The sequence below is a fragment of the Peromyscus maniculatus genome, chromosome 5 (assembly GCF_049852395.1).
Source record: "Peromyscus maniculatus bairdii isolate BWxNUB_F1_BW_parent chromosome 5, HU_Pman_BW_mat_3.1, whole genome shotgun sequence".
NCBI classification, from domain to species: Eukaryota; Metazoa; Chordata; class Mammalia; order Rodentia; family Cricetidae; genus Peromyscus; species Peromyscus maniculatus.
This window is the reverse complement of record NC_134856.1, coordinates 65,554,244-65,581,753: the sequence shown is the minus strand read 5'-3', so window position 1 is coordinate 65,581,753 and position 27,510 is coordinate 65,554,244. Positions and strand designations below refer to the sequence as shown.

Genomic DNA, 27,510 nt, shown 5'->3' with positions numbered 1-27,510 from the left:
TCCCCGGGCATGCTTTAGACTACCTTCAGGGTAGCCTCAATCACAAGAGGAAGAAAAAAGAGAGGCCCCAAAAATTTATGGAGGCTCTCGATAGTATGTTCCAGGAGGCTAAAGAGAACAACCTGACCAATAAAAATATCACAGGATAACAACCAGAACTGTAGGGTCGTGGTAGCCCTCAGTACCATCAACAAGCTCCTCATCCTTGAGAAGCTGCATGCGGCACTGTTTTACAGGCAAGAACCCTTAACCAGGGCCCAGAAGAGGAGCAGGGTGATGTGGATAGACAATGGCACCCTGGATGAAGGGGAAGGATTGAGCAATGGGGTTCACAGGGGGAGCAGAGAGCAGGGGCAGAGTGCATGCTGGCACACCCTGCCTCTCCACCCCCACCCCTATTTCCCTAGCCTCTCCCTGGCTACTGTAGCTCCTAGAGGAGGAGGTGTGGTACCCTAGCTGGGTGGTGTGCTGCAGTGTCAGGAGCTCTGCATCCTGGGCTTCAAGATGGAGGTCCACAAAGATGGTGGTGGGGCGGGGGGGGGGGGGGGGCTGCCCTGTAACCCATACCTAGGGCAGGCAGGGCCTATATAGTGAGGTCAGAAGCCAATCCTAATGAAGTATTTTTCACTCCCTACCCACACTACAGAATCAGTTCTAGGTGCCTTGTACTGCTCTCTTATACAATCCCACATTTTAGAATGTATTCTTTGTATTCCGTGTGGGCACATTTTTTCCCTCTGATATAAATGGCCAGGAGTGCATTTGCTCAGTGCTGTGGTATTCATGTGTTTGCTTTGAATAAACTGCAGTTTTCCAGAGTAGTTGTACCGTTTTACATGCTCATTGGCAATGTAGTTTCTATTTTTTCTGCATCCTCATCAGTGTGCTTGGGCTACTATTGAAACACCGCCAAGCTCTGGGCAGCTTTGACAACACACACTTGCTTCACCCCGTCCCAGAAGCCAGTAAACCCAAACTGAAAGTGCCCTCCTGTTAAGTCCTTGGATAGCGCTTTCTTTCTGGTTTGTAGACAGATACCCGCATGCTTTTTTTTCCACATGCAGAGCAGGCTCCTGATCTCCTCCAAAGTTACTAATGTCCTCAAGATGGCCCAAATCTCAGGACTCATTCAACCATATTCATTTTCCAAAATCCCATCTCCAAAGAGCATCCAACTAAGGATGTGGCTTAAGTCTGAACTTAGAGGACACAACTCACAGATACTGGCCAGGGTAAGCACACGTCTCCCCTTTTGTGTCCCTCTATCCCAGGTACCCACAGAGCAGTAGTTCTCAGGGCTGGTTCAGGATGTGATAGTCTTAGCATCACTTAAAGCTCCCAGACTTCCTTGACTCCCACACTGTGGTGGGGCCCAGAAGCCGGGAAGTGGTGTTTTAACAGGCTCTCTGGCAGATTCAAACACCACTGTCTCAGAGAACCGCTCCCTTCCATCATCTCAGGCACCTCAGATCTGGGGTTGGAGCCCAGAACAGTCTTGTCAGTTCAAGCAAACATCAGGCCCGCATCAAATGTTCCCAGAAACCTCCTATTCTTCCAGCTGTTGGAATTGGTTCCTGGTCCAGCTGGTTTGCAACTTCTAATGGAGAACCTGTCTGAAAATAAAGCCAGCCGAAGGAAGAGAGTTAGCCGACAGGGCCAAGCCCTGGACCTCGACCCACAGACAACCAAGTCTTGATAGTGCCGCTGTTGAGCGGGCCCCATTCCAAGCCAGCTCTGCTCTGGGCTATTCAGATACAAGAGCACACTGCATTGGCACACAAGCCAGTGTAGCCCAGGTATCGGGACACTCAGGACCAAAGGTGTAGAATCCACATGCTAGTCTATGCCAGTCAGTGAGGATAAAGTAAATAAAAATAAGGCTACGAAACCACCCAAGAGCTTCCTCTTTACAGATAACCCCGCCTCCTAATCTAAGAAGAACTCTCACACCCTCCTCTACTCACACAGAGGAGGGGGCGGGCTCTCCTGTGCGGGGCTGAACACACCCTTGGTGCTCTTCCTGTCTGGAAGTCTCAAATATCAGCCCCAAGAGCAGTGCTTTGTTTTATTTAAGTAATTTTTTTATCCATTTTACATACCAACCACAGATCCACCTCTCATCTATCCTCCTGCCCCCCACCCCAGCCTTCCCTCCTGACATGCCCATCCCCTCCAAAAGCCAAGCCTGGTACATTCAGTTGAGGCAGGACCAAGCCCCTCCCCCGCTGCAGGGAAGCTGAGCAAAGAGTCCCACCATAGGTAATGAGCTCCAGAAAGCCAGCTCATGCACCAGGGACAGATCCTGATCCCACTGCCAGGGGCCCCTCAAACAGACCAAGCTACACAACTGTCTCCTGTATGTAGAGGGCTTATTCTGGTCCTATGCAGGTTCCACAGCTATCGGTCTAAAGTTCGTGAGTTCCTACAAGCTTGGTTCAGTTGTGTTTGTAGATTTCCCCATCATGATCATGACCCCCTTGAAGAGCATTACTTTTTTCTTTTTAAGAAATTTTCCACATACCATCCACAGACCTCCCCTCCCTTCTTTTACTGCCCCCCCAGCCCTCTTTCCCAAGCCAACCTGCATCCCCACATCACCAAAATCGAGGTCTCCCATGGGGAGTCAGCAGAGCCCAGCACACTGAGCCTAGGCAGGTCCAAGCCCCTTCCCACTGCACCAAGGCTCTGCAAGGTGTCACACCACAGGCACTGGATTCCCAGAAGCCTGCCCATAGACCAGGGACAGATCCTGATCCCCCTGCCGGGTGCCCCCCCAAACAGTTCGAGCCAGACAACCGTCTTCCATATTCAGAGGTCCTAGTCTGGTCCCATGGGGGCTCCACAGCCACCAGTCCACAGTTCATGGGCTTCCACTAGTGTGGCCAATCATCTCTGCACGTCCTCCCCTCATGATCTCGATGACCCTCGCCTACAGAATCCCTCCTCTCTCTCATCAGTTGGATTCCCGGAGCTCAGCCTGGTGCCTGGCCGTGGATCTCTGCATCTGCCTCCATCAGTCACTACTGGACAGAGGAAGAACAGTACTTCTACAGACTACCCACTGGTCCTGCTCTGTCTGGCTCAGTGAATCCCTCAGTTCTCACACCTTGCCACGAACTGGTCAGATGCTCTGAATTGCAGGCAGGAGGGAGGAAAACGCAGCAATTCAACACTTCTGTGTTCATCTTTCAGAGATGGAGAGGCAGGGGCATATAAACCAAAGGGCAAGTGGCCAGAATGCAATCATGCCAGCTCTAATTGATGCACATGAAGTGCTGGGAGGCTCCAGTATCAAGCCAGAGGGACCACAAAGGGCATTTTTGTAACATAATTAGTTTTTGTTTTTTGTTTTTTTTTTGTCTTATCCCAAAGACGTTCGAGAGTCAGGTCTCTACAGTTCATTTTAATTTTCTTTCAGAAAGTGTATCTAATTTTTTTAAAAAAAATGTTATGGAAGTACACTGAATTATGAGAAAGGGCACAATATATAAAGGGTATACTTTGATGAGTTCAATCTATCTTAGACGCCATTACCACAATTTAAATGGCCAGCAGAACCAGCCATTCCTGCAAGTTGTTTGTGTCCCTTTCTGTCACACCCTCCCCCATCCCCTGACATCACTGATTGGTCTTCTGTTGCTGTAAATTTAATATTTAAATATTCTAGAAGCAGAATCACACAGCATATTTTCTGTTCTCTGTTTCTTGCATTCAAGACAGCTAGAATATTAATAGTAATCCATATTATTTTATATTTCATTTGTTTATTCCTAGTGTGGTATTTTACTCCACTGAATGAACATGATAATTTATAGACACTTAGGTTGACTTCAATTTGGACTACAAATAGTACTAAGACAAATATTTGTGTAGAAGTCTTTTCATGACAAGATGCTTCCACATCTCTCTAGTAAATGTAGGAATGGAAGGGCTGCACGCATGGCGCTTAAGAACCAGGGGAATTGCTTTCCAGCTCCGCTTTCCTTCCATCCAACAGTGAGGATTCTAATTGCTTCACATCCTTGCTGAATGTCACTCTGCACTCTTAGCCAGCAAGTGTATACAGTGGTGTCTCTGTGTAGTTTCGATTTGCATTTCCCTGTTGGCTGACAAAGCTGAATGTCTTTCTGTGTACTTAGGACACATTTGTGGATTTTCTTTTGTGAAGTGCATGCTTGCATCTTTGCCCATTCACTATTATCAAGACCCTGGGGAATTTAAGCAAGAGAGTGGCATAATTGAATTTATGTTTCAGAAAAATCAAACAAGCAGGAAATAGTGAGGGTGTGACACTTGGCGAGGCCACAGAAGAGGGATGCAGAGGTGGGGAGAATCAAAATATTTAAATATTTTGGAAGAGCTAGAGAAGACGTTAGCTAGTATCGGGAGCAAGAGGCGCTTCTGAAACAGTGACTGGCATGGATTGGGTACATACCTTGTTTGCATGTGAGGGTTAATCAAGGAGTGAATTTGACTCCGCTGGATGTAAGGATTCCGAGTTAAAGAATATATACGTACCCAATACAAATTGTTTCAGTGTGAGTGTTCCTTCTGAAAGCTCGGGAAGGTTTATTGCTGTTGTGATGGGGTGGTAGTTGAGACTGCTGTGGACTTACAAGTGTCCAAGCCACGAGGCTGTGCCCTCATGCATGGATAAATTCCTTATTCTGGAGGTTTCTTTCTCCTCTCTCTTTCCTCCCACCCCCTCTCCTTTCCTCCCCATATCATGTGTTTTAAGAAGCATTGCATCTTGCAGCATTACAGGGTACCAGGTGGAGATTTTATGCCAAAAATTCCAGTGTAGGGAGGTAGTTCGTTGGAATGTTACCTGAGTGTAGCTTAACTTTTCTCCTTGAGGGAAATCAGATCAGATGGACATGGAATCCCTCAAATCTATTACTCTCCATGTCTCTACACCCTTTTAACTTTTATCCTTCGTCCTTTAAAGACTGTACTTCAGGAGACTATCAGCTTATTCTTCCTAACTCAGTGTTTAAGTCTGTAACAATGTCCATTATTTTCTTCAATTTTATTAGATGTTTTGTCCTTCACAGCCTATTCATAGCCTCTCTGTGATAGTTATCACATAAATACAGTATTAACAGAATTAAAGGGATGCTTTGCTATAGCTTGTATATTTTTAATTCTATTTTTTTAATTTTGAAAATAATTTCACACAGGTACGAAATTACTAACCACTCTCATCCTCAACCCTCTCCATCTTCTACTACCTCCCCCTCTTTCCTACAATTCTTTCTCATATTCATGTTTTTTTTTTTTTTCCATTTGTGAATCACTGAGTTAACCCAGGGCCATCTGTGTTACCATGATTTGGAGCTTTCTTTTGGGGCCTGTCTGTGGTGATACTGTGTCCCCCAATATATTGTGCACCCTGATACACATCTGGAATCAGAGAACAGAACAGCCACTAGATAGAGGCCGGAAAATGGTGGTACTCACCTTTAATCCTATCACTCAGGAGGCAGAGATCCATCTGGATCTCTGTGAGTTCAAAGCCACACTGGGAACAGCCAGGCATGGTGACATACTCCTTTAATCCCAGGAAGTGATGGCAGGAAGCAGAAAGGTGTGAGGACCAAGAACTAGAGCCTTTTTATGCTTTTAGCTTTTAGTAGCAGTTCAGCTGAGATCCATTCAGAGGCTTTCAATCTGAGGAAACAGGATCGGCTGAGGAACTGGCAAGGTGAAGTTGGCTGTGGCTGGTTCTGTTTCTCTGATCAGATTTCAGCGTTCACCCCAATAGCTGGCTCCGGGTTTGTTTTTAATTAATAAGATCTTTTAAGATTCATGCTATACTGTGGGCTCAACAGTGGTACACACTGAAGACCATGACTCACTCTCTCCCAGAACATATGCATAGCTAATAATTCAGCCATAAGGGGAAGCATCCTGTGGGTTCTTCACCCACCCATGACTGATTGTTCACAATGGCCAAGTGTTGTGAGTTCATGATTGAAATGACTCTGTCTAATCGAGAGGACAGTATTTTTTCAGCCCTTCATCCTACCTTCTGCCTCTTATACGCTCCCTGCCACCCCACAATGTTCCCTGACTCTTTGAGCAGGGAGATCTCAATCACTAGTTATGCTAAGCAGCTTGGGCAGCCATGAATCTCTGCATTCACCAACATTTACTTCAAAGAGAGCCTTCTTTGGTTCAGGCAGAGCACAGCTTTTGTGCAGGAGTATAATAAGCACAGGTGTTTAGAATGTAGCTTGATGGCGTGTCAATGTAGTTAAACAACACTAGGGTCTTCTCTTGAGCAGGTGGTTAACTGGACTTACAGTACAGGCAATGGGCTCCCTCCTGTGGAATGGCCCTCAAATCTAATCAGAAGGCAACTGGTTACCTCTACAACAATTGTGCTGCTGTTTCATAGGTTGGCACATCTTGCTCAGTAGGTTGGTTTTTGTGGCTCACAGGGTTTATGACTGGGTAAGCTCCATCAGCCTACACAACACCTTCCAACACTTGAAAAGCTGGCCAGCGGGGAGAAAGCTGCCAGCTCACTTCCAGCTTGTTTGCTCAGCATCTTACAACTGAGGTACAATACAATCCCATCCTTCAGTTCTGGTGGGCAACCAAGAGGACCAACAAAAGCCTCCATTGTATGGGGGGGCCTCTGGGGCCTCACAGTCCAACTCTTAAGGGTGCCTCCTACACTACTCTCATGGAAGGGAGAAACAGAGGAAAATCCCTTAAAATAAAAACATATATTTTGATTCATAAATGCTCAAAACTGGCTTCCCTGGAAGGTAACGGTGATCCAGTGTGTGCAGTTACTGCACACGCCACAGCAAGAGTGCACAGACGTGCTACACTGGAGACTCAAAAGCCACCGTGGGATTTGCTAGTGTCACATTATGCTTCAGAAGGGGCAAAAAGCTTCCTTAAGTTCTGGCGGGAGAAAGAGGTATACTCTTTTGATTTACATGGTTGTGCATTCCTAGAAAAGTCAGTAACAAAGCCAAAATCCTACTGGTGTTATTCTTTCCCAAGTTGCTGGAGCCAGTATTTTCTATATACCTTTAGAAGCATTTTTTAAGCTCCATCTTGGTCTTATTCCATAGATTCTGATGGTTTCATTGTTATTTTTCTGGATAAATTGAAATTTCATTTTATTTCTGTGGTTAGTTTTATCAACTTGATATAAACCTAGACATATCTAAGAGGGAATCCAAACCGAGGAATTTCCTCCATTGGATTGTCCTTTGGGCATGTCTATAGGCATTTTTTTTAAATTAATGATTTATGTAGGAGGGCCCAGCCCACTATGGGCAGTGAATCTCCTGGGCAGATTATTCTGTATGGCCCAGGAAAGCTACTTAACAAGCAATGAAGAGCAAACTAGTAATCAGTACTTTTCCATGGTGTCTCACTCAGTTCTTACTCCCTGATTCCTGCTTGAGTTCCTGCCCTTTTTTCAATGATGGACTGTGATGTGGATGTGTAAACTCAATAAACCCATTCCTCCCAAAGTTGTTTTTGCTCACGATGTTTATCACAGCAACAGAAAGCAAACATCTTTGAGATTTCATCTTACCCCAGATAGAATGGCTAAAAGAAAATAAATACTGGAAAGGAGGTTAAGAAAGAGGACCCTTATTCACTTTTGTTGGGATTGCAAACTGGTACAGCCACCCTGGAAAGCATTGTGGAGAATTCTCAAAAAGCTAAAAATAAATCTATCACATGATACAGCTATACCAGGCCTGGGCATATGCCCAAAGACTCAATGTCTTACTCCACAGACATGTGTTTAGCTGTGTTCTCGCTGTTCCACTCACAACAGCTAGGAAATGGGAATGACCTGAATGCCCTTGAGCCGATGAATGGATAATGGAAACAGTACACATACACTATGGAATACTGGTCACTGTCAAGAAAAGTGAAATCATGAAGGTTGTAGATAGTTGGATGGAGCTAGAAAGTATGACGTTGAGTGAGGCAACCCAGAGCTAGAAAGTCAAAACACAGAATAATCTCTCTCGTCTGAAGTTCCTAACTACAAATCTTCCGATATTAGTATATACACCTGGAGTAACAGCAAAAACCAGGAAACCAAAAAAAAGGGGGGGGGGCATAGGGCTGGGGTAGGAAAGGGGCTCTAGAAAGAGGAATGGGGTGATAAATAGTTGATATGGAAGTGGAAATGGGGAAATGTGGGCGGGGCTTTAACTGGGGAGGAGAATGCTGGAGGAAAGGAGTGAGGAGGTATAAACAACATGAAGGATGTTTGAAAAAGCCACAGAGCAGTGGTTCTCAACCTTCCTAATGCTGCGGCCCTTTAGTACAATTCATGTTTTGGTGACCCTCAACCATAAGGTTATTTTTATTGCTACTTTATAACTGTAATTTTCTACTGTTGTAAATCATGATGTAAATAACTGTGTTTTCCAATGATCTTAGGAGACCCTTGTGAAAGGGTCATTTGACTCCCCAAAGGCGTTGTGACCTTCACGTTGAGAACCACTGCCATAGAGCATTGTATTACTTTATATTTGCCTAAAACTACATGCAACACATGTAAGTCCTAACTTCATGCTAAATACTTATTATCTTTATACTCTCATTTATAAAGCTTCTCTTTGCAGCAGGCAGAGAAAATCACAGAAACCACAACTGGTCAAAATTCAGAGAACAACAGACCATAGGATGCCCGGCCTCAACTGATACATCTACAACACAACCCCTATACTTAAGGCTCGGAAAACATTTTTGGAAGTGAGGGGAGGGGTTATAAGAGCCAGAGAACCAGGAAAACTGCTGAGACTGTGCCTTCTGGAAATGACAGGAAAGCTATACCCATGAAATTTCAACAGTATGGTTACCTAAACAAAACCTGAACAAGGATGCTACCAATTGACATGCCAACATGTATGGGAGCGGGGAAATCTCATGGGGCTCCATCCTTAAAGTCATTTAATGACTGATGAGAGAGGGAGGAAACATCCTCTGCAGGGGTAAGCATCCTAACTGGATATCTAATACCAACTGGGCAGTCCTGAAATCATCTACATAGAAGCAACACTAAACATACTCAGCAGGTTGTATGTTTGCATGTATATATGTTGTATATATGCATGTATGTATTTATTTTTGTGTGTCTGTGTAAAACAATAATAATCAAAGGAGGCTAGGGATTTGAAATAGTGTGAGGGCATGGGAGGTGCTAGATGAAGGAGAGGATGCTGGGGGCATAATTATATTTTAATTCAAAATAAAGAAAGCCAACTAAGCAGGGCATGATGACATATATATGGTGGCATGGTGGTATCATGATGTGCCTTTAAGCTCAGCACTCTGGATAGGAAGAATGGGGGAGGGCATATGGATTTACACTTTGTGTACAGGTGTTTAACTCGGTTGTTTCTCCTAACTCCAATGCAAGAGGAACATGGAACCAGGACCAAGTAGCATGATCACATGACTCACATCAGTCATGCAAGACTGTCACGATTAATTCAGACCAACTTTAGCTTTCCTGGGGTATTTTATCTCAGTAACAGGAAAAGAAATGAAGACATAAGGTCCCCAGTTTCTCAGCTGTGACGTATGAGACAGACAGCCTCTCCCTCAGCAGTCAGTCAATCACACAGGCCTCCCATGACAAACACAACTCAGTCAGGCAGTGATGATGCAGTCATACAAGGTGGGTGGCATGCCAACAGCTTCTGCCTTCCAGGACTTTAAGCCTTAGGTAAGAAGGATGGCAGAAGGAAGGACAGCGACTCACCTAGAGGGTCTTTCTTTCAAATTGTTACTAAGTAATGCTATAGCAGAGCCAGTGGCTTCAGAATAAAATGTGATTTGCTCCCTACTAAGAGTTACCTATTAAGTAGGATGTGTTGTGTGGCGGAATGCAATGGAGCTTTTCCAGTAATAAAGCTTACTGTAGAAATTACTGGCTGTGACTCCTGAGTTTCTTACTCAGGGTGAGGAAGAATTCTCACCTATGACTAAACTGTGATGTGATAACCACCACCATCAAATGCAATTCACCATCACTGAGTGCTTTCATCCCTTGTTTTTGTTTTTGTTTTGTTTTTTAAGTACTCAGCATGGATTCTGTTACTTCATGCCCAGAGCATGTGATATTTGCTATTATTATTCACCTCTCCCTGGTTAAAAATTAAAAAAAAAAAAAAAAAAAAGGATGACTAGAGCTATTCAGTTTACCCACCAAGGTCTCAAAGGCGGTAATAGTCAAAACCAAAAATCAAACAAGAACTTTAGACTCCAGGCTGGGGACTCAAAGCAGTGGTAGTCATATGTATGACCAGCATGTGAAAGGCTCCAAGTTTGGTTCCGCCCTACAAAAATCAATTGATCACTCACTTGATCCATCAACTTTGGCTTCAAACACCAGACTCTTAACTGCTATATCAGAACTCTCCCTGTGGAAGCAGGGCTGGACTAACTATAGTGACTGAAGCAAGGCCAGTATTAGACACTCCATCAAGCAGAGGACATTTGGTTCTCCTGGGCCCAGCTGACAAGGTCAGTTTCCCGTAACTGAATCAAGAGGTGGATGTAGCATCCCGATTCCCAGTGGAGAAGGTGAAGATGGACATTTCCAACACACTCGTCTGGACCACCCATCCCATGCTCCTACACATCTTCAAACTGCTATACTTGCAGACCAAGACGAGCGAGTTCCATCTGTCCACTAATCTTGATGAAAGCATTATTTGAAAAGAAATATAACATTCAATTTTAGGCATGGAAAGATCAAATAAATTACATCATAGTGAAGGAAGGAATTTGTTCCACCGTGGAAAAAGGAACACAGGGTAGAACAATTATAGTGTGCTCAAGTGCTAAACAACTTTCAAGCAGATATATTGTTTGAAGATACTTTATTAAGATTAAAAAGAAACTTTCCATTACATTTATCTATAAATCCATCATAGGCCGAAGGAAAAATAAATAAAAATCTGTATCTTTAGGGACATTTTGACTCCATAGTTTTGTAAATCTGAGTTTACATGTTTGCTCATTTTAAATCACTACAGTTTAGGTACACGCAATGATTACATAGTACCAGGAATGTCAGCCTTATGGACGCCAAGTTTCCATATTACTCGGGGAAACCATGGTTATTGTTTCACTTTTATCTCTTCACTTTTAAGCCACTCTAACTGGGAGGTGGACAAGGAGAACAGCATTCCACACTAGGTTCAATTTTAACTGTACGGACAAACACTGAAACTCTGCTTTTCTCTCTAGTAGTGGCTGACACTCCATCCCAGGAACGGGCTGCTGAAAACTAGGAGCAAAGAGTTCCTCTCCTTGGTGGAGGGAGTGCTGAGGTCAGAGAGCAGAGAGAGGCCTCTTGCTGCAGGTATCAACAGCCCTTGGTTGGTCTGGCTCATTACATTTTAATTCAATCTCTTTGTAGCATCACAGCAGCGGGGGGAAGGCTACAAGCCACCCAATTTCTTACACTGCTTTTATTGCCATTGTTTTAAAGAAATAGTGTCTAGCTCTGCTCTCAAAGGTGCAGACATTTGTATTTCCATAACATTCTATCACCTATACTACCTAGAAGGACTCAATTTCCACTGCCCTATACAAGCTCCACCCCAAAATGAAGAAAGGAGACAACAATCCCCAGATGAAGAAAAACAGTCCGGGAAGATCTCTCAGAGGAAGGAACATGGGATAAAGTAGTCACAGAATGTCCTATGCTGGCACACATTCCTTATCACTCTTGGTACAGAAACTCGCTTTATGAGAAGTGTAGGCATCGCCCACGGGCTGACATATTCCACCCAAAGCAACTCTTTAAGACTTGTGCTTCTAGATGGGGCCACACCGGTCATTGGCTTCAGAACAGGAATCTGCTAGCCATCCTATGGTAAAACGGCATGGCTTATTGTTGAATTAATAAACACAGAACTTGCATGGACCGTGCTCATTAGTCCAATGATCTGAATGTTGGGTGTGAATGAACAGTGAGGTCACTAGAGCAGTTTCTGTTTCTGCTTCTCACAGTAATTTGACATGTCTTCAGGAAAGCTAGCAATGGCCACTATCAAACAGCAGTGAACACGTAACATGCATGTGGGCCTACCTGCCAAAAGGTCAAATATTTACACGGAATGTTGACCTTGTTTATAAAACTACTACTTTAAATTATGATACCTTTACATACAATTTATTTTATGAATAATAGCCTTATTTGATAACTAAAAAAATATGCCTTTCAAATATTTCACAAATATATAAAATTTCCCTACATTTCATTTTTCTTTAAACATGACATTTAAACTCTCTACAAAGCAACAAAAATAACTTTTGTATGAAAGTCACAGGTGTGATGATTTTTCTATTGACTGAATCACACTGCTCACCAGAATGGCAGGAGCTCCCTGAACTGGGGACATTTGTAATATTGCGAATTATTCACTTGCTGGAGACCTAAAACATCAAAGAAGAAGGAGCAGTGTCATCTAAACTTTTAAAAATCCATCTTCCTTCAGAACAGGTTGAGATGGAATCGGCCAATGTTAGCCATTTTGGTGACAAAGAAGTTAACACAATATAAGATTTCTAAAAACACACTGCGGCACAATTTAAATGTGTGGTGATTGCACAATACAGAAGCATGATCACTTTTTCCTTAACTGTACTCTCATATGTGTGCTACGTGTTTTAGACTACTTATCTCATTCTTATAATTCGTTGAGAAATTCCAAAGCAAGAGAAGAAAACATTTTGACTCCAGCAATATCTTCTGAAAAGTAATAGATGAAAACAGAAGGTGCTTTGTGATCATTATTGCCCTAAGATATCACCACTCTTACTAAAACACGGGGAAAGGTTTTTATCTACATCTATAATATTATTTAAATCCATTTCCAAGCCTGTTGCGGTGGCAAATGTACCCGTATTTGGGAGTCTGAGGCAAAGGAGGGCTGAGTTCAAGGCCAGTGTAGACAGCACAGTGAGACCCTAAACTTAAGAAAAAAAAATTCAATTTTCCCTTACAGCATATTTGCAGCATCTCTGATATGTACTCCAAAGGATTCCTTCCCTAAGCTATAATATGTGAGCTACTCCCTCAAGAAAAAAAAAAAACAACAACGCAGTTTCTCCTTTGTTTTTAAATGTGCACACTAAGAATATACCTTGTGTAGAGGAGCAGTAAGAAGACGGGGTCTTATTTCCAGCTCAGTTAAATCTGTAGCTGCTAAGTCCATGCTGTCAACCGCAAGCATGCAAAGTGAAGGGCACTGAGCACAGGTGGGCATGGACTCTGCTACATACTGCCTCACAACAGAGACAGAACTAGACTAAAGACAAGCAGGAAATTCAAAGTTCTGCTAAGAACATAGCACTGCGCAGATTTTGACTTTTAGACTGTACAGTCATATGCTTTAAATAAGGCCATAAAAAATATAAACAAAACCGAATTAAAATTTTATGAAGACTTTACATCTATGACAGTGATACGGGTTTTAAAAAATCCTACCCAAAACATGGTAGCTGACCTAATCATGCACTCTGTAAAAAAGACAATTATGGAAATTTCCTGAGTTATGAATGTAACCAGCTCACAGGGACCCAATGGGTATCAGTCTCTAATTTGTCAAATGTTGTTTTTAGCTCATTGAATGCCACAGTGAGATCATCATTTACTATGACTTTGTCAAAAAGATGGCCATATTGACTTTCCATTATCTGTGCTGATTTAATCATTTCTTGAAAGTCTTCTTCCTACAAAAACAAGGATTGACAAATTAAGTAACCAGGCAATTGTATCATTTCACATCAACAGAATGTTTTACAACTTTACCTGAAGCTGTGATGTGTTCAGACTTTTAACCAAGCCCAAATCAAAATCATCTTTCCTATCACTACTTTTTCAGGGATTTTAACTGCTAACACCAGGTATAACTGGACTCTCTGCAGGGTCATCACTAATGAACCATCAGCATAGGCATCAGGGCTGCTGCTGACTCAGTATGCATGCATAATGCTGTTCTTTGTTGTTGATGCTTTTTCTTTTGTTCATTTGGTGGCACTGGGAGTGAAGACAGACTTTTGTGCATGCTAGGCTGCCCTGAAACAGTGGTTAATACTACTGCTGTGGATATTGGTTGGAGACAGGAATCCTGCTCTGTTGACCATGCTGGTTTCAAACATGGCAGGCAGAAAAGAACGACCTGTAACTATCAATTCTCCTACTGCCGTGTTGTGAGTGCTGTGGATTACAGGGGTGCATTACCATATGCAGCTCTACAAAAAAGTAGAACATCGATTCATAAATACCAAGAAGAATTTACAATGCCATCGTTCAAAAATGCACAGACCAAAACACAACTGCCTTTTGAGAGTTATGGATCACAACTTCAACTAAAGCACTGTGTGCAAGCATTTCAGCTAAGCATCATGACACTTACCGTGAAGGGCTTCGCGGTCGCTTGGTCATCCCTGCTTGAAATAATCTTTGCATTTTTTCTTGTCTCTCTCAAACGCTCTATTGATGGAGGCTTTATAAATATCACATAGGGTTTGAACTCCTGTGTCCTTAAATGCTTCACTGTCTGCAACAGAGAAAAGATTTTCTTTTCGTATTTCTTCATAATCTCATACATTCTGGATTTTCTGAGGAAAACATTTCTTAAAATGATTCTTTAATGTCAGAAGGTTATTCTTCAGTCAGTTCTTGACAATTAAGGTGGCAATCTAACTGAAAAGCAGCTCGAGAATGCAACTTCCACTTTAAACATTTGGAAATTAACCATCACTACCACCGAAGGCAGCAGCTAAAACCACCAGAAAACTAGGTTCTAGACCAAGCTTCTAAAAGATGTGATGAGGTTGGTAACTTCCTGTCTATAGTTGTCCGTTTCTTTCTCTGTTAGAAGCTGGAGTCTGCACACTCTCTGCTCTCCAGGAGGTCTGCCAGCACCTCATGCAGCTCGTTTTGTTTTGAGACAGGGTCCTACTATGCAGCCTGGAACTGTATAGGACTGCATAGGAGCCTGCCTGGGATTCCTAATACTCTTGTCTCAGTTTCCTGAGTGCTAGATTACAGGTATGTACCAACACATGTGGGTTGTTTTTAATACATATTTTTTTCCCCGTTTTTTGAGACAGGGTTTCTCTGTAACTTTGGAGCCTGTCCTGGACTAGCTCTGTAGCCCAGGCTGGCCTCGAACTCACAGAGATCCGCCTGGCTCTGCCTCCCGAGTGCTGGGATTAAAAGTGTGTGCCACCACCGCCCAGCTATTTTTCATATTTTATTCTTCTCTCATACAATACAGCCAAACCACAGTTTCCCATTCCAGCTCTCCCCTCCCCCTCGCCCCTCCCCCAAATGTACTCCTACTTCATTTCCCTTCAGAAAAAAGCCGGCCTCCCAGGGATATCAACTGAGCACGGCATAACGAGATGCAGTAAGACCAGGCACAAACCCTCATCTCAAGGCTGGGAGAGGCAACCCAGAGGGAGGAAACCCATCCCAAGAGCAGGCCAAAGAGTCAGAGACACCCCTACACCCACTGTGAGGAGTCCCACAGAGACACCCAGCTATACAGCCGTAACGTATATGCAGAGGACCTAGCTAGCATAGTCCTATGCAGGCTCTGTGATAGCCGCTTCAGTCTCTGAGGCCTGATGATCCCTGCTTAGTTGATTCTGTGGGCTGTGTTCGGGTGTTCTGTGTGGGGGTGTCCTCAACCCCGCTGGCTCCCACAATTCACACCTGGGCTTTTAAGTGTTGACGTCTGCAGACTGAACTATAGTCAAGAGTAACTGGCAGAAGGGCCAGAACTGATATTATTGATGTCTCCATGAGGGCCTCCCCAGAGTCGGAATATTTCAGACATCCCACTTGTGAGGTTAAGCCGATGGACTCCATGTGTTAAAAGAGAGAATGAGTGATGGCGAGGATGAGGGGAGGACGGCAGAGTTGGGAAGGCACAGAGGTGCCGGTGAAAATGCACTTGGTGAGTCTGGAGTAAGCAGGCCCAGTACATGGGCAGGGGGTTCGGAACAAGCAGGGATGCCTCATTCTTCCTGGGGCCTGGACAGAAGGCAGCTTCCAAGTTGATGCTAAGGATCCTATAATTCCAGCTTCTCCATCCCTAAGAGGTGTGGAAGTCCTGCTGTAATTGGGAGGCTAAGCATCCCAGAGCACCACCATCATTAGAAGGAGACTCTTTGGAAGACTAGGGTGATGCTGGGCTTGGGTACCAATCAGAGGATGAGTTGGATGACATAAGGAATTGAATGTTTTCACTCACTAGCTTTCTTAGTTCAAAGTGCCCACAAGAGGCCCCTGGGCGATACACAAGGTCCCTCTGTGGCATCTCAGAGAAGACATTATTGACCAGTGCTTCACAGCTCTGCTGGGCTTTAAATGTCTACATTGTGTACAAGATCAAATTAGAGCAAGAGAACAATGATGTAAAAATGCCCCTGTCAGATTATAAACACTGAGAATAAGGCGTAACACAAAGCAGACTATGTATGCACCATTTGTAAAAGATCCTAAATGAACATGTAATAGCCAGCGAGCTTGAGTGAATAAAAACCAGAAACTGACCTTGGGGCTTCTTCCCCTCTTATTTCCTAATAACATTAGGCCTTTATTTTTCTTAACCAACCTACATGTAAGTGAGACTTCATGTGAAGTTCATCCTAGATGCTGTAGGAGGCTCACAGGAAACTGCATGCTTTGTTTACTTACATGAGGCTGGACATCCAACAGACAAACTTTGTTCTTAGCTAGGACGGAGCGAACTGAGTCTATACTTGTACCATAGTAGTTGTTTTTATATTCACCATATTCAATGAACCTGCAGAAAATTAGACACTCATCAGAATGGTTTGTGAGTATGAAAAAAGCAGGTGGCAAGTTACACTTCATAGGCAAAAGATATTTTTGCTGAACATGTAAAAATTTTCTTTGCTGTATTTAATAAAATAAACAGAGCCAAGCATTTCAGCAAATGTCAATTTAAAAAAAACCTTCTACATTTTCAAATCAGTAACACTTGCTTGTATTACACTTAAGCCCCAAAAAAGTACTTTGGTTCAGCAGAGCGTTAACGTTTTCCATCACCCCCTTCAGAACTAACGCAATGCAATAAAACAGCGAATAAGCCAAACAATAGAAACTACTGGAATTTCACTGCACACTACAGAGTACCAGAGCTGGGCACTGGAGCCACAGGAGCTGGGAGGTGGCTAATGGAACCAGGGCAGCGATTATGTGCTATAAAAACACACTCGTAGGGCCAAGCTTGAAGAAAGCATTTTGATGTTTCAATAAAATCCCATAATACTGCGTGAAAACACACCCTACTGCTGACGCCCTGAGTAGCCACACCTCAGCAGTGGAAAACTGGGGGAGAGTGGGGTAGGAGCTAGCTGGAAAAGACCGGGGTGTGCAACATGGCAGCTTTGTCCCAATGCTGTGACGTGCTGGCGCAAGACTGAGGTGTGCATGAAGAAGATTACGGGGCAAGCCTATCATATAGCTGGCCATTAATTTTTAAAATAAAGTCCTACCCAAGTTACATGTTGAGATTCAATTACTGCACTGGAAAAAAAAAGTCACAGAAACACACTGAGAAATTTCCCTCATGCTTCAAAATAATTACTATGGGTTTAGCTGAACAGAAATGTAGTAACTCCCAGGTACTAAAAAAAAATAAAAAATAAATAGATGTGAACATCAGTAATTGCTAACTAAACTACCACTTTTTAAGGGCTTCAAATATTACTGTAATAAGTGAAATGCATTTTAAATGGAAGGGAATCCTAGGCTATCTAAAACTAGATATACAGGCACCAGCTTAAGAACAATAGTAATAGAAAAAAAATTCAACCTAAATTTCACATACTTGTTATTTTGTACATCTGTCTCAAACAAATGCTTGGAAATAAAAATATATTCCACACCATCACTCTCTTGGCTTCTTCGTGCTCTAGTGGTGTCTGTAATTTGATAGAAAAGAAGTTGAGAAAAGTCTACATCAGTTACCTTAAAGTATTAAAAAAATCAAGTACATTAAGTTAGTTTCCTGCACGAGATTTAAAAACACATCGGAAAAAAAAGTGAATTAGCCGCTAAAATACAACGGAGTATAAATTCAGACTTTTCCACTGTTGTTACAATGTTAAGGCTGAAGATCGAAGTGCACCATGGGTTTGCTCATTACTCATACCTTTAAAGAATCTTTTTTTTTTTTTTTTTTTTTTTTGGTTTATTTGAGACAGGGTTTCTCTGCGTAGCTTTGTGCCTTTCCTGGAGCTCACTTGGTAGCCCAGGCTGGCCTCGAACTCACAGAGATCCGCCTGTCTCTGCCTCCCGAGTGCTGGGATTAAAGGCGTGCGCCACCACCACCCGGCTCCTTTAAAGAATCTTTAAGAGGAGTAAATACATAAAAGTAGTCGTATGTGTCGAGTTTAACCCACTCCCCAGGAAATCACCTTTCTTTTGCAAATAACTTGCTTATTTTGTCATGTCTTATCTTTCTTTGCTAAAGTAAGCATACTGTTGACTGTGTGGAGGGCTAAGCCTTCTTCACACAATGCACAGCGCATACCTTCAGTGTTCTGTTTTACTCACTGAATGGAATCAAATACCTCTGTGTGTTATTTACCACTCCCCCCAAGTCATTAACAACAGCATCTTGCAACCTTTTGCCAATGTTGCCTACTTATTTTTGAGTGAAGGATAAAGGAACAGAAAATGCAGGATCGTGGAAAAACAATGACCAAACACAATGCTTTCCCACATGGACACACACCTGAAACCCCACCACAACCTTACCCCGGCTGCTCTTACAATCAAGAGACCTGGATGCCTGACCGTCATCTAAGAACCTTAAAAATACACAAATACAGGAAGCCTACAGAAGGCAGAGAGCCTGCATGGGAGCCATGACATATACCAGAAACGAGGCAGGGGCTAGATTTCTGTAGGTAGTCTGGGAAAAGGGCTATGCAACTAATCACAGATGTTACACTGAAAACACATGCTGGACTTAAAAAAAAATGTTAGGTTACAAGAGTGAGGTAGGGAATGTCAAGGAAGAGAAATAAGAGGGCTGGTAGCTGGGTAAGAGACAGCCAAGCTGAGCAGGTAAGAGAAAGGACAGGTGCTCTAGGAAGAAGGGCAGTGTTGGCAGGCAGGCTGTCTGTCTGTCTGTCTGACTCCCATGAAGCCTTGGGAAGATACTGATGGTCTCTCACATACTCATGCTTCTTCTAGCGAAGCTCAGTGTAACTGACTAAATTGTGGGGAAAAAAATGGCTTTTAATGGAGGAGGTTCCCCTGTCCCAGAAAAGAGACTACCCCAGATCACCCCATGGATGAGGAGCTAGATATGAGAGAGCTACGAAGGACTGAGCTACATCTTGGTAGCTGTGTTAACGGGATACGCCATGATGAAATACAAGCTAGACCCACACATGCTGAGAACAAAGAGCAGTTTGACAGCTGTAAGGTTGACAGGGGCCATTCAGTCCTGACTGGACAGCACATATTCAAGATCAGCAGCCAACAGGCAGAAATCAGAGATGGGCGGGGTGGACTCCAGCCACCCCTTACTGGATGAGCAGCATGTAACAGAGCCTGACTATCGACCTGGCTGGACTACGGGGACACACCCCCAGCACATGAGCCCTCCACTGGCTTTGACTCAACATGCTCAAAGAATTAGTCCATCTCAATAGAAGGCATGGCAGTCTGTGTTCAGTTCCTGCCCCAGTCCTATGAAAAGCCCCAGGCAAGCAGCTCCAGGGTTTCTTCTGCCTGGGAACCCCCCTGGGCTCATGGGGATTTCTTTCATTTTTCCTGAAGTTTTCTAAGCAAAGGTTGCTTTCATTCCACTCACTCCCACTTGTCTGTGTCTTTAATATTCACTGGTGTGAGGCAGCAACCTCTAGAACCACCACCCCCGTTAACTTTTGGAGACCCTTGAGTTCTAGCACCTGAGTCCCCAGGCAGGTGAACCTGGGTTGAAAATGGCCCTGTCATCCAAAACCAACCAAACAAACCCAAACCCCAAACCTTCTCAGCAGAGTCCACAGGGTGGTTAAGAGTGTGGCGGGAACCCGGAAGTGGGGAAAGCACAGGAGGGAGTATGTTAATTCTCTTTAGAAACCAACACTGGTCTAAGACTAACTTCTGCCCTTCTGCATACAGCTCAAATTCAAACCAGCAGAATTTGTTTTAAGAAGTGAGTATGGGGACTGGAGAGATGGCTCAGCAGTTAAGAGCACTGGCTGCTCTTCCAGAGGTCCTGAGTTCAATTCCCAGCACCCACATGGTGGCTCACAACCATCTATAATGGGATCTAATGCCCTCTTCTAGCATGCAGGTATACATGCAGATGGAGTACCATATACATAAAACAAATAAATCTTTAAAAGTTAAAAAAAAGAAGTGAGTGTATGACTAAAATATACAGATCTTAGTCTAACCTCTGAGTAATGGGATGGCACACACACACATCACACACATACACACACACACACATATACACACACACCATACATACACACACACAACTACACATATCATATACACACACCACATACATCATACACACACACACACACATCACACACACACATACACACACACACACACACACACACAGCCTAGGGTATCATTATTCAGAAGCCATCCACTTTGTTTCTTTAGACAGGGTCCCTCCCTAAACCTAGAACTTACCAAGTAGAGCTATGCTGGCTGGCCAGAGAGCTGAAGGGATCCACCTGCTTCTGCCTCCCTATCACAGGAGTAGAAACACACGCCACCACTTGTGGCTTTTTTTTTTACATTGTGTTGTGATGACTGAAGTCAAGACAGCCTACTTACAAGCTGAGCATTTTCCCGGCGGAGCCAACACCCCAACCAGTCTTGTAATTTCTAAAAACACTAGGTCTATGGTCCAGCCATCCTCCTACTGACTTGTTCAAGGGAAACAAAAACCTATGTCTTTTCAAGTTCTTGTGCACAAAGTTCACCATAATGCTGTATCAGTTAATAGTCAACAGTGCAGGTGGTGGAGGAACCTCAGCATCCACCACCAGGTGAACACGCAGTCAGACTGTAGTATTTCCATGCCAAAAGATGCCACCCAAGGATTGCTGCTGTTTGAGATTGTGGGTGTAGGGCAAACTCATGTTAACTGGAAAAAAAGAAAAAAAAACCCAACCAAACAAAAAAGCCTGTGCAAAGACAAATTGGTTTTCACTGTGTGGTTCAACCTGGAATGCCGAGGATTACAATGAGTCCCCAGTGATGAGTGCCGAGCAGCACCTGACAGGCTGGAAGCGGCCCAGCACAGGCACCGGCATTTCTGAGATGGAATTCCTCATTATGTCTGTGATAATACGTGCACATGTGCAGACAGAGGCTGAAAAAGATCTATGCCCATTTCACATATTTCAATTCTATCTTTTAATAATGTTTAACAGAAAACTATGAACCGGGAAAAGTAATTTTTTTTTACTTATTTGTTGCGTGGGGGTGCATACCACGGTGTGCATGTAGAGGTCAAAGGACAACTTGTTGGAGTTGTTTCCCTCCTTCCGCCATGAAGGTCGTAGGATCAAACTCAGGTCCTCAGGCTGGGTAGCAGGCTCCTTTAACGGATTAGCCATTGTGCCAGCCACAAAGCAATGAATTTTTAGGCCAAATAATTCAGTTATGATCCAAATCCTAATTCTCTTTACCAAGCCAGCAAATATATTTTAATACAAAGCCCCTTCAACAGTTTCTCACTCCTCCCCATGGGACACCGAGAACTGGTGCTGTTCTTAATGCAATGTCACAGTCTTTCCAAAAGTAGGATTAAGGACTGATACATTTTATTCCATCATGAAAACAAGCAACACATTTTACAGTAGGCAATTATTTTGTTGAGTGTGTATTACAGGATACATATTCAAGAGTAGAAACAATATTTAAATGAGTACTTTTTTCTGCTTTGGAAAGGGAGCTAAATTCATTTATTATTTTTTGCTGTTGATATTTGCTGGTGTTCCTTCCCAAACACTGAACTAAAAAACAAAACAAAGAAACAAAAACCACAACACTGGAAATCAAAACTGAGACTTTTTTCTGCATTAATTTGCTGGTAATAAAGAAAAGACTGTGCTTGTCCAACTATAAGAGCTTTACATCATGACTGAGCATGTACAGCACACATTTAGAGATCATTGCCCTAATATACAGAGGCCCCTGAACCTACACACACACACACCAAATGAGACACTTTCAGAAGTACACCAGCTAGTAGGTAAGCAAGACATCCAGGACACTGAGGCCAGCTCCCAGAGTTAGCCATGGCTCCTGTTCCTTTACCGAGAAGAATTTCAGGGCTAAGTGTAGGTCTCCAACTCAGTAATAAGGGATAATGCTAAAGGAAGCCCTCACAGTGTCTGTGAGAAGATGACAAGGGCTGTCCTGTTCTAGAAAAACTCAGGTGAGGTATCCTTTAGACAGTGAGGTCTTCTAGAACATGGGTAGTTCTAGCTCTGTGAAAACACCGATGCTTGCCTATATGGGAAACCTCAGAAAAATGAAGAGGAAGTGTTGGCAATGATGGAAGGGGTTCAAAGCCTGGACGAAGGATTTGGAACCTACAGATCCAAATGTATTACCCATCTACTGCAGAACCTTCTGTTAGCCATGTCTTAGCTGTTAGAGCCCAAGAATAACAGCATTTACTAGATTTAGTATCCCTTTAAAGTACTGTCACATGCTGCACGATGACATCATGCATTATGGAATGCATACTTGACAGTAGCCTCACAGATTATCTGGTGACATTCTTGACAGCTTAGTTATACTAAGTCCAAATGATAAAATTGCACAAGGACACATTTTCCAAGATGAGTACTTTTACTAAAACATGTGACTGCCATTTTAAGTGGAAAAATGATATATTTGAACGTAGTTGTAAAAACAGCACAGACTGGTGCCACACCCTGGTCCCTCAGCTTCCTCCAGTAATATTGACACAATTGTAACACAGCATGGAAACCAAGAAGTCAAAAGTCAATGAATTATAATTAGTTGAACTATAAGAGTTCTATCTAACATTTAAAAACCAGACTAGGATATAGGAAAGTTTATATACAAGTCCTATTATGAATGTGTGTCAATATTATATGTGTGTGTGTGTGTGTGTGTGTGTGTGTGTGTGTGTATTACAAAGACTAATAAAATCCTAAAGATCAGCATAACCATATGATCAGGGCTCTAACACGAAGCAGAGCACTGCCAGCCTCTTCCTTGAGCTCCCTTCCTAGCCCATCTCCACAGGTTCTCTAACAGCACACACTACAGTTGCTGCACACTTAACGCAGTCTCTCTTTTGGACCTGTTTTCTTTTGATACAGCAAGAGCACTTGGTAGCTTTAGAAGAAGCACAGGTTAAAAATGTAAGACTGGAAACACCAAGGAATGCAAAGAGGGCTTTGCAGCTGGATATGAGATGACCAAGCTGACCTGACATGAAGAAGGACAGGAGCTGGGAAAACAGCAACGTTACTGTCACCAGGGGCACTGGCTTCCCCTCTCATGAGCCTCCACCAAGAAGCACACAGAGGTCAGCTTTCTGTATATCTTCGCTTCTAATGCAGCTATCTATAGCAGAGGAAATGGTATGATCAGCTTCTAAGAAGTCCCTATTTGTCCTAGAAATAAGACAGTCCCAGATCATCCTGCAGGCAGGGAGCTAAATATGAGGCAACCACGAACCACTGTAGGTATATCTTGATAGCCGTGGTAAGAGTTGACTCCCTGGAGAAAGTAAAGGAAAATGGTCCATACTAGCATTGCACGCTGGTCATGTAAACATGAGAAGACAGCATAGCTTAACTAATGTGTAGAAGACCTGGCCAAGGTCAGAGACCAGTGATGCCTGCAAGGTCAGTGAGCTGCAATGCTGGCAGGGGCTAACATAAGCTAACAGAGTTATCACCCTGATTGGGCAAGCAGCCCAGGTATAGCGTGTTATCATCTCCCTGGGTTGCACCAAGGGAACATGCACAGTTATGTGGGGCTCCCTAAGTGGCTTGGCCCATGACATACTCAGAGAATTAGCCAATTTTAACAGGAGTCATCTCACTCTTGCCCATTTTCTGCTATAAGCCCAAAGGCTCTAGGCCAGTAACTCAGTGGCTTTTCCTCTCTGAGGTCTCCAGAGTTTCCTCTAGTTCCCTCATAAAAACAAACAAACAAACGAAAACCATGTTCTCACTTTCTCTTAGTTGTCCTTAATAAAATTTGTTTCCGCTTTGCTTACTTCCATGTGTCTATTGTCTTTAGTAACACTGACAGACAATGAACTCAAGAGCGACTGACTCAGGTTGTCTTCTGGTGACTACTCAATGTCTGGCACCCTAGTTCCCCTGATCGCATACACCTGGGCTGAGACACTCCAGTGCTCCCAAAGATCTGCATCACTCTTCCTCAGTCTACTCTTGATGGACTCAAGTCATAGTAGAGTGCTATCCCCAGGCATTCTAGCATCTGTGCAAATAAGCTGTGATTTACCTATCTGCTCATTACTGGTGGCACCTGGGTAACTTTCAGCTTGGGACACTTATAAAAATGTTCCTAAGAGCATCAGAGTACATGTCTTTTGTTGCCAGCACACACTCTTCCACTGGGTGTGAAATTAAATTCGTGGCTCCTATGGTATTTGTGTAGTTTTATTGTACTTAGTTATCTAAAGTGTTGACTTGAGTTCCCATCAATGCACAGAAGTTACACGGCCCCACATCTCTTATAATCTACTGACTCTAATGGCTATTTACCACGTGTTTCAGAAAAGAACATTACAGAAGTATACATCAAACAGAATACTACTATCATCAAAACAGGAAGTTTTCTCTAAAATTCCAGGGTCTGCTCAAAGTATTTTGCAAAGCAATACAATCTGAAATTGCAAATCCGATCTTCAAGTATATTCCTCTCGAATTAACTAGGACACTCAGCCGCTGCTCCAGCTGTACGTGCCTGACACCACAAATCACGTGGGGGTACTTGCTGTAGACACACAACTAACTTAGTACACCTTCTCCTATGAGCCTGAGGGAGATCTTACCAGGCCTGGGAAACACTCTACATAGGAGTCTTTGGCATTAACATGTGTAAAACCAAATCCAAGCAGGAAGTAACTATAATGAGGGACTTTCTGGTAAATCCAAACCCTGGAACTTTCTTGATATTTTTTTGAGAGGATCTTAGTGTCTGGTTAATCTGAGGCCCAAGTGCTTTGTTTTGGAATTCTCAACAACACTGCAACTATCACAGCAGGCTGTATCCGATACACAGTACTTACCCTCAAAGGAAACTAAGTTTTTCTATTTACTGGGCTGCAACAGTTTGAAAGGACAGTGCTACACAAGAAGAGAATGAGAAGTGTCGTACTTTGAACATGAAGTGTTCCCATAAGTCTATGGTCTGCTGTTCCACAGCTGGCAGGACCATTTTTGGAGGCTCTGGAGCCTTCAGGGGTGGGGCCTGACCAGTGGAAGTAGATTACTAGGGACAGGCCTTTGAAAGTATAGGCTGGCCTCCAGTTCTGGCCTTGCTCTATGCTTCCTGGTTCTCTATCAAGTGCATAGTCTCAGCCACACATGACCACAGCCATGCCTTCCCCACCAGGTTGCAATCAATTCCTTTGCTCTCTGAGGCTGGTACTATGTTCACACTGAACAAAAGTAACTAACTCGAGAAGTGATGTCATAAAACCTGATTCCAAGCACAAGTGGAGCATTCTTTCAGCCAAGTTCCTCCTCTGTGATCTGTTCTACGATGCTGCATGGGGGTTCTAGAAATCAGGACACATGAAGGGGAAGACATAGAAGGAAAAGTGGCAAATCTATTTTGAACCTTGTAGGTTTCTCCCACTATTATGCACCTGATAAGGTTAGCAATTGTTTGGTAAAAATTTTCTAATTATCTGTACATTGGAATTCAACATCTGTAAGAGGAGGGAATTAAGAGGAAAAAAAACCAACCTGCAGAATTCCACATATTCACTTTCATCTTGGTTGTTGAAAACCAGAAGTTCCCTTACTTACAGCTAAAAGTGATTACAAACAGTAATTTGGAAAAATGTAGTAACAAGAAGTAACTGGAGGTAGCAGAACACTATAATTTAAAAATACAGTTGAACTCTTCCAAAACTAGAGAACATTGCTAAGGGCAATATACAAATGATTTTTTTTTAAACGCAGCACTAAAACCACTTGAAAAAGCCAACATTTCAATTTGGCCTTTCAGGCAGCTTTCTAACATCAACATATTAAGTAGTCAAATGGCATTTATTCTGGAGATCAAAATGTTTCAAGTATCATATTTCATTTGTAAAAATGCATATGAAAACCATTTTTATAAAAATAGATCTAATTCTGTGTACCCAAAAGAAGCCTACCATGTTTGGTCTATTAAGCTATGGAAAGCCTACTTAAAATGCTACCTGCCAATTACTACATATAAAAAGTAATTAAGAAACATTGGTGCTATGAGAAGTCTCCCCTGGCTCTCTGTGGTTTGGTCTTTCTAATCATAAAACTGGTGAAAAACTTTAGAAAACACTAGCACTTAGCTGGGGGAACAGAACAGTAAGACTTTTATTTAGAAGATAATTTGTAACTATAGGTTGGTGTCATCTATGCATTAAAAGTCGCCATAAAAATCTCAAGTAGGTAAGCTGAAGTAAAGAAGTAACCCATCAATAATCTGTGGAGTGTGGGGGAAATCCTTGAGTCTCTGGTGCCCCTGTTCCTTCTCCATATGTGATGTCACTGTGTACCGCTCAGGGATGAGGATGGTCTAGAGGAGAAATGTTGAGAACAGTAACCAGCAAACTCCCTAAGCCATTAACAACCACTGCTAATGTCCCCAGAGAACCAGTGTGCACTAGAGGACTCACGGGGCACTGTTACACCATAGTGCTGCGTGTCACTGATCAACAGCTTCCGCTTCAGCTCATTCAGGCCGACCCCAACGGGACCTGAAAAAGAAGGCAGAGAGATTGAGAACAAGGGTCTAATCCTTCATTCCAAGCAAGTGGTCTATTTCTCGCTAAGCTGTACACATTGAAAGAACTGGGTTTCTAGAGTTACTTCAGAATAATTTATATTCTAGAAAACTTAAAATAAAACATACTCAAGAATACCTTAGCTATTACCAAGTAATCCATATACAACAGCCTAAAATATATTCACCTACAAATCATACTGTACAGTCCTGAGTGATCACTTCATTTAAAAATATTTTTAGATTTCAATAAAAGGAAAATCATTGGCCTTGACTTAATTTTGGATACAAATTTAATTATGCATTTTAAATGTGCAAGCCATGTTCATGCTGAGCTCTGTCATGACATCCTACCCTACAGAATTTCAGACAGTCCTAAGCATCTGAAAGCTGCCACAGGCCTTACACATTTAAATCAACCAAATGCACAGACACAGAACATATGATGAGCAAGG

The 27,510-nt window shown here is 43.0% G+C and overlaps 1 protein-coding gene across 1 annotated transcript in view; it reads right to left on the bottom strand.

The window, feature by feature from the left end:
* Positions 1 to 10,863: 10,863 nt before the first annotated feature.
* The window catches only part of Mpp7 (MAGUK p55 scaffold protein 7), a 212,670-nt gene continuing 196,023 nt past the window's right edge, over positions 10,864 to 27,510 (bottom strand). Inside the window, exons 13-17 of the mRNA XM_006973903.4 lie at positions 26,949 to 27,029; positions 17,883 to 17,976; positions 16,724 to 16,832; positions 14,430 to 14,573; positions 10,864 to 13,743 (exon numbers count right to left, since the gene is read on the bottom strand). Of these exons, the coding sequence (XP_006973965.1) occupies positions 13,564 to 13,743; positions 14,430 to 14,573; positions 16,724 to 16,832; positions 17,883 to 17,976; positions 26,949 to 27,029 (608 nt within the window). The 3' untranslated portion in view covers positions 10,864 to 13,563. The remainder of the gene's footprint in view (positions 13,744 to 14,429; positions 14,574 to 16,723; positions 16,833 to 17,882; positions 17,977 to 26,948; positions 27,030 to 27,510) is intronic.